At 33.8% G+C, this 8,467-nt stretch overlaps 1 protein-coding gene across 9 annotated transcripts in view; it reads left to right on the forward strand.

The window, feature by feature from the left end:
* The window catches only part of FANCC (Fanconi anemia complementation group C), a 240,373-nt gene that overhangs the window by 176,812 nt on the left and 55,094 nt on the right, over positions 1–8,467 (forward strand). For 8 of the 9 annotated variants that reach the window (XR_002777595.1, XR_002777594.1, XM_011382206.2 and 5 more), the window contains one exon: positions 2,695–2,859. The exons of the other annotated variant lie outside the window; for it this stretch is intronic. Coding sequence is in view for 6 of the 8 variants with exons in the window: in XM_011382206.2 (XP_011380508.1) it covers positions 2,695–2,859 (165 nt within the window). In the remaining 2 variants the exon portion in view is untranslated. The remainder of the gene's footprint in view (positions 1–2,694; positions 2,860–8,467) is intronic. 9 annotated transcript variants of the gene reach the window in all.

Genomic DNA, 8,467 nt, shown 5'->3' on the forward strand with positions numbered 1-8,467 from the left:
AAATTTCTTTAAGAAGATGAAAATGGTAGAATGTCAGATATGTCTGAATAGATTGCAAGAAGATTACACACTAGGATGGGAGTTTGGGGTTAAAATAATCAGTACAAAGAAAAATGAGCAAACAAGCCAAATAAGAGTCATTTAACACAGAAAAAACATCAAATATCTAAAGAATGAGTTAGGCTTAAAAGTGGTTGCCTCTGAGATCAGAAAATGGGGGCGGAAGTGCTCTTGGAAAAGAAGAAGAAGCAAAAAAAAAGACTATCCCAGGCTCTTAGAGTAGTCTACGAAAACTTGATTTCCTCCTCCTCTCCCACATTCACTGTGGTCTCACCACTTTGGCCTCCTTGCTGTATCTAGTTACTCAGGACCTTTGCATTTCCTTTGTATCTGCCTGCAACATTTTTCCACCCAGATATTTACGTGGTTTGCTTATATACTTCCTTTAGATCTCTGCTCAAATATACCCCTCAGTAAATTTCTGTCCTCTTTAGCCCCACAGTTGCTTTACTTTTCATCATGGCACCTGATATCACCTGGCATTTTATTCTCTCCATTACTGGGCTTTGTTTCTTTGTTTGCTTTTGTGTCACGAACAACTACAAACAGCTTTGAATACAGTAAGGGCTCAAAAAATATTTATTGAATAGGACTAATTTAAAAACATTTGTCGAAGAGGAAATACAAGTGGTAACAAATATAAATAATCTTGAAAGTTATCAGGAAGATGCAAATGAAAGCAATGAGATAATTTTTGTACAGATTAGCAAGAATTAAAAACACCGATGATAATATCACTGGCAAGAGTGGAAAAGTAAACTGGTAGTCTTTTGGGACGCAGTTTAATACACATGGGGCACAGAAAGGCATGTGCAAGGATACCTCTGCAGCAGTGTTTGTAATCGTGAACAATTAGAAACAAATGTCTATAAGTAGAGGCATATTGAATCACATATTTTTTAATAATAGGCAGCAAGTAAAAAGAGAGACATCTATATATTCTATGTTGTGGTTCCATTTGTTTCACAAAACATACTATCTAGATTTGATTATATACAAAACTACTTAGAAAAGATCTAGTAGCATACATTTCAAACTATTGTTTTATTGCTCTCCAGTTGTTAACTTTTTAACATCTATTTCTTGAGCATGTAGTATGTGTAAGTAGTTGTGCCTACAAGCTAGAAATAGAGCAATGAGCAAAATAGAAAAAAGTACCTGCCCTTATTGAGCTGATATCCTAGTAGGATGAAACAGACCATGAACAATAAACAAGTAAATGTAATACTCTGAAGAAAAGATAGGAAGTACACAGTAGGGTGGGAGGGCACTTGATATGTTTAACTCTACTGTCCAGTGGAGCTTTCTGCAATAAAAGACAAGTCCTGTAAATTTGCACTGTCCAGTACTGTAAGCCACTAACCTCATGTAACTGTTGAGCACTTGATGTATGACTAGTCCAACTGAGGAATGGAACTTTAAATCTTATTTCATTTAAATAAATGTAAATTGCCACAGATGCTGATTGCTGCCATATTAGTGCATTTACATGGGATGGTCAGGGAAGCATTGGAACTGAGAGCTATATGAAATGAAGGAACTGGCTGTGCAGGACCTTATCTGGTATAGTTGGAACCCTGTAAGGCTGGAATTAAACAAGCAAGGTAAGAGTGGAAGGAAATGAAGCCAGAGGAAAAAAAGGGGGTCCCACCACAAAAGGCCTTGGTGTTTAGTAGAAGACTTTGCTTGATCTCTGTGTGAGGTGGGAAGACATTGCTAAGCTTTGAGCAGACAAGTGCGGTGATCTAAATTTTTTAGAGTTGCTGGAACTGTTCTGATAATAAACAATGGGGGTGAAGTCAGGAACAGGGAGAAAGTTAGGAGGTTCCTACAGTAACCCATACTGGAGATGATGGTGAATTAGGGGGTAGTAATGGAAGTGTTGAGAGGTGGTCAGATGAATTGACAGTATTTCCTTCTGGATCACATGAGGGCTGTAAGAGAAAGGGAGCAATCAACAATGGACTTCAAGGGTTTTGGCTTGATCAAATGAGATAGAGAGCACTGAGGGAAGAGAACATTTGGGGAAGAAATTCAAGAGTTCTGTTTTGAGTGTGGTTGGTTGGAGACTAATACATGGGTCCTAGAGCAAATTAAGCCTGAAACATTGCTGGAGGCAAAAATGACAAAACTGAAGCTGTCTTTCTTTGGGTACATCATGAAAGGGCAGGGTTATTTAGGAAAGATGGTAATGCTGGGAAAAATAGAAGGCAGCAGGAAGAGAGGAAGACCAAATATATGATGGATTGACTCCATAAAAGAAGGCATGAGTATACGGAGGCTGAGCATAGATTTTGAGGACAGGACATTGTGGACATCACTCATTCATAGGATTTGCCAGGAGTCAGAGCTAACTCAGTGGTACATAACACACAAGTTAGAGGTGCCAATAGTTATGCCAAAGTCCTGACAACGAGTGAAGTTAAAATGGGAACTGCAGCCAAACAGTTTCTTTCTAGAGAATTGAGTAAGAAAAGAACGTTCATAGATGGCATTAGAGTAGCCCTCTTATGTGAGGGGCAGAACAAATGACCTGTCATCAACCTTTTCATATAAAATGAAGATTTGATATGTCTTTAATTACATGTGGCTCTACGATTTGGGTAATTATTTCTTACTTTATTTATTCTATAGAATGGCTCCTGAACGAGTAAGGTCCCTATCACGAGTTTGTGTTCCACTTGTCACTCTGCCAGATTTTGAACCACTGGTAGAGGCTCTGCTCACCTACCATGGACATGAACCTCAGGAAATGCTCTGGCCTGAGTTCTTTGATGCTGTGAATGAGGCCTTTTTGTTGTAAGTGATATGCATTTACCCTATCATCCAACTTTGTTTTTTCTTTTCTTAGAATACTTCAGTATGTTGAAAATGCAGTTTTCAAATGTTTTTGTCTGTACTCACTTTATATTCTCAAACATTATTGAAGATCCCACTTAACTTTTTTAATATTTGAGTTATATCTGTCAATATTTATCATATTTGAAATTAAAACAAAGTTTTAAAAATATTTTACTTCATTTAAAAATAACAATAAATTTATTACATATCAACACAAGTAGCATATTTTTATGAAAAACAATGACCTTTTCCAAGCAAAAAATTTGTTTAACAAGAGTGGAATCATTTTACATTTTTGCAGATCTCTTTATTGTCTGACTTAAAAGACACTGGGTTCTCATACATGTTTCTGTATTCAGTCTGGTGTGATATGTTGTCTTGGTTGAAGTCTATGAAGAAAATCCAGCCTCATACAGATACGTAGTCAGAAGAAAAGAATATTATGATTGCCATCTCAGTTGATTATGGATATTCTCCTTGCATACCTCACCAGAATTTGAAAATTGTGGTTTTTTTGAAGTTTAGTTGTGATGTGGAATCTGAAATTATATCAATGAGCTTTTCATACTGATAGATTAAAACTTCCTGATGTGTCTTGCACTTTTAATAGATCTTTTGTCCACACAGGACTTATAGCTTTGTGCACGGTTCATTTGGAAAATACTGGTTCATTGTTATACAGATCTTCCAAACACTGACATTTTCATTTTACAGTATCAAAACTTACATTCGTTCCTATCACCACCAATCTCATCAGGAATGTCTTTAAGTACTGGGAAGCTGTCAGGCTCATGTTGACAAAAATTAATTTTCCAAAATTCTAATTTCTGCTTAAAAACTCAAATTTATCATTGGGTACAAATACTGTCAGTTATTGTACTTGAACTACTATGTCACTTCACTAATTTTTGAGAAAATATGTGCTAAATACGCATGTCTGAATAACCATTATTTGTTGACCAGTCTTTCTAGTAAGTTTCCATGAAAAAAAAAGTGGAAAAAAAGTGGCTAGTTGATCTCGCAGCTTAAACTGCTGTGCAAGTGCTTTGCTTCTAGACAACCAGCATTTTTTGTTATGTATGTACCAGAAATGCTTTATGTATGCTTTTCTTTTTACTGCACATAATTTTTTTAAATAAAATGTATTCTGAAGGTGAAAATTTAATAAAACTAGTATTTTATACTGTTTTGTAAAACACATTTTTATATAAAACTGGCAGTGCTTTTACTGGGAGTATGTAGTGGGAAAGAATAAAATTATTGCCTTTGATTTGTGCTAGGCACAGCAGCGTTACCACTGTTGCTTCTGCACTGTGAAATGCAAGCATCAGCACAGTTCTAGGAAAAACCATGAGATTGAAAATAATTATTCAACACTTTGTCTTTCTTTATCACATGTGTATATTGCTAAGTTCACCTAAAAGAACTCTTATCCTTAGTTGGGGTTGATACCAGATGAATACAAGCTAGTTCAGCCATATCTAGAGTTTCCATTTTAAGGCAGAAGTACAGTTCTAGTGAGAAAATATTAATTCATCACATCTACGTTTGAATTGTTTAATTCCTTTTTTAGACTGAATGGTCTCAAATTGACGCTGCAATTAAATTGCACTATAATAGTATTTGAAAACATTCTATTGAATAAGGCACAATAAAGTAATTTATAAACATCTGTAAAGCCAAGGGAAAATAACTTTTCTCATATATGCTTTTCATTTATAATTTAGCCCACTTTCTCTGGAGTAGATATTTCCCTCTCATGAGCCAGAGAAATCTCTAATACATATTGGTTTCATCTTTTCCCAATAAAACAACTGTGGGATGAGAAAGTGAATATTTTAATTCTCCTTTGCAAAGCCATTCTTAACTATAAGAAAATATAAATTTTTATTTTTAAATAAAATGTAAAATTCTTTTTAAAAACCTAAAGTTTATATTTACATGTAAATAAAAAGGTTTATATGTACATAAAATACATAAAATATATATCTAAAATAATTGAGATAAAATCTAGAGTTTTTGAAAATTAAAAATATTACAAAATAAGACTGTATATTCAGTTCTTTTACGTTTCATGTAGAAACGAGAAAAATATCACTTTTTTTACATTTTATTTTTTTCCAGCTTCATTGAAATATAATTGACATATAACATTATGTAAGTTTAAGATGTACAATTTGATACACCTTTATATTGCAAAATGACTACTACCATAGATTAGCTAACATCTCCATCACATCATATAATTACCACTTCTTTTTTGTGGTAATAACATTTGAGTTCTCTCTTAGTGACTTTCAAGTATATAATAACAGTGTTAGTAACTATAATCACCATGCTGTACATTAGATCCCCAGAACTTATTCATCTTAAAAATGGAAGTTTGTACTCTTTGACCAACATTTCCCCATTCCTTCCCACCCCCAGTCCCTGATAACCATCATTCTAGTCTCTATTTCTGTGAATTTAGCTCTTTTAGATTACACATAAAGTGATACCATACAGTATTTGTGTTTCTCTGTCTGACTTATTTCACTTAATGTAATGCCCTCAGTGTCCATACATGTTATCACAAATGAGAGAATTTCCTCTTTCCCGTGGCTTAATAATATTCCATTCTCTCTCTCTCTCTCTCTCTGTGTGTGTGTGTGTGTGTGTGTCTTTATCCATTCATCCACTGATAAACACTTAGGTTGTTTCCATATCTTGACTATTGTAAATAATGCTGCAATAAACTTGTGAGTGCAGGTATCTTTTTGATATCCTGTTTTCATTTCCTTTGGATATGTATCCAGAAGTGGGATTTTTGGATCATATGGTGGTTCTGGTTTTACTTTTCTGAGTGACCTTCATACTGTTTTTCATAGTGGCTATACCGTTTTACATTCCCAGCAACTATGCACAAGGGTTTATTTTTGTCTACATTCTCACCAACATTTGTTATTTCTTGTCTTTTTGATGGTAGTCATTCTAATAGGTATGAGGTGATATTTCGTCATAGTTTTTATTTGTATTTCCCTGGTAATTAGTGATGTTCAGTACATTTTATGTACCTGTCAAGTATTTGCATGTCTTCTTTGGAGAAATGTCTCTTCAGTTACTTTGCCCATTTTTTAATCAGATTTTTTTTCTATTGTTGTTTGAGTTCTTTATAAATTTTGGATATTAACCTCTTTATCAGATATGATTTGCAAATATTTTCTTCTATTCCGTAGGTTGCTTTTTCATTTTGTTGGTGGTATAGAAGCTTTTTGCTGTATAGAAGCTTTTAGTTTGTTGTCATCCACTTTTTTATTTTTGCTTTTTTTTGCCTTTGGTTTTGGTGTCAAATCAAAAAGATTATTGCCAAGATCAATGTCAAGGAGCTTATCCCCTAAATTTTATTCTAGGTGGTTTTACAGTTTCAGAGCTTACATTCAATTATTTTGAGTTGACTTTTGTGTCTGGTATAAGATAGGGGTCCACTTTTATTCTTTTTCATGTGACTGTCCAGTTTCTCCAATATCATTTATTGAAGCAACTGTACTTTCCCCGTTGTATAGGCTAGGCTCTTTTGCTGTAATTTAATTGACCAAAAAGACATGGATTTATTTCTGGGCTCTATCCTGTTCCATTGACCTATGTGTGTGTGTTTATGCCAGTGCTATGGTTTTGATTACTGTAGCTTTGTAATATAATTTGAAATAAGGAATTGTGCTACCTCTAGCTTTGTTCTTTCTCAAATTGCTTTGACTATTTGGGGTCTTTTTTGGTTCCATAAAAATTTTAGGATTGTTTTTTCTGTTTCTGTGAAAAGTTGCATAAGAATTTTGATAAAGGTCGCATTGAATCTGTAGATTGCTTAGAGTAGCATGGACATTTTAACAACATTAACTTTTCCAATTCATGAGTATGGAATGTCTTTTCATTTATTTGTATCTTCTCCAGTTTCTTTCATCAGTGTCATAGTTTTCAGAGAATAGATCATTCACCTCCTTGGTTAAATTTATCCCTAGATATTTTATTCTTTTTGATGTAATTACAAATGGGATTTTTTTCTTAATTTTTCAGATAGTTCATTGTTAATGTATATATATATATAACTGATTTTTCTGTATTGTTTTGTATTCTCCAACTTTACTGTATTTGTTTATTATAACAGTTTTTGGTGGAGTCTTTAGGATTTTGTATATATAATATTCTGGTCTTTGCAAATAAAGACAATTTTACTTTTCCCTTTCAGTACTGAATACCTTTTATTTCTCTTTCTTACCGAATTGCTCTGGCTAGGACTTCCAGTACTATGTTGAATACGAGTAGCTGGAATGGACATCTGTGTCTTGTTTCTGATCTTTGAGGAAAAGTTTTCAGTTTTTCACCATTGTGTATAATATCACCTGTCATATATAGCCTTTATTATTTTGAAGTACCTTTCCTCTAGACCCACTTGTTGAGAGGTTTTTTTTTTTTTTATCATGAATGGGTGTTAAGTTTTGTCAAATGCTTTTCCTTCATCTATTGAAATGATGATACGACCTTTTTACCTTTCATTTTGTTAATGTTTATCACATTGATTGATTTGCAAATGTTGACCATCCTTTTATGCTATGAATAAATAATACTTGGTCATTAAATTAGGTTCCTGGTACATGAATGCATGTGTGCATGCACGTGCTTGTGCATGTGTAACAAACAAACAATTTTCAGACACCAATAGGGTGACCAAGAATTCAACTCAGCGCTGATACTGTCAACCCAGAGATAGTATGAGATTCCACAGGTAAGTGGCTCAGTCTTCCACTTCAGTTGTCAGTCAATTTGAGGAAGTTCCTCTCTATTCCTAGTTTACTGAGAGTTTTTGTATTGAACAGGTTTGGCTTTTATCAAATGCTTTTTCTGCATCTATAATACAATCATGTAGTTTTTCTTTTTTAGCCTGTCGATGTGATAGATTACATTAATTATATTTGCAAAGGCGGATTACCTAGGACAAATTCTACTTGGTCATAGTGTATAATTCTCTTAATATTTGATTTACTAATTGGATTTGATTTACTAATTTTTTGTTGAGGATTTTTGCATCTATATTATAATGTCTTTGTCTGCTTTTGGTGCTAGTGTAATTCTGGCCTCATAGAATGAGTTAGGAAATATTCCCTGTGCTTCTATCCTCTGAATAAGATTGTAGAGAATTGGTAGTTTCTTTTTAAATGTTTAGTAGAATTCACCAGTGAATTCATCTGGCTTGGTGCGTTCTGTTTTGAAAGATTATTAGTTGTTCATTTGATTTCTTTAATAGAGATAAGCCTAATCAGATATTACACTTTTTCTTGTGTGAGTTAGGTAGATTGTGTCTTTCAAGGAATTAGTTCGTTTTATTTAGGTAGTCAGATTTGTCAGCATAGAGTTATTCATTATATTCCTTTATTATCCCTTTAATACCTATAGGATCTGTAGTGATGTCTCCTGTTTCATTTCTGACATTAGCAATTTGTGTCTTCTCTTTTTTTCTTAGCCTGGCTAGAGGCTTATTGATTTTATTGGTCTTTTCCAAGAACCAGGTTGTGGTTTCATTGATTTTTCTCTG

Source organism: Pteropus vampyrus, unplaced genomic scaffold (assembly GCF_000151845.1).
Source record: "Pteropus vampyrus isolate Shadow unplaced genomic scaffold, Pvam_2.0 Scaffold465, whole genome shotgun sequence".
Lineage (NCBI taxonomy): Eukaryota > Metazoa > Chordata > Mammalia > Chiroptera > Pteropodidae > Pteropus > Pteropus vampyrus.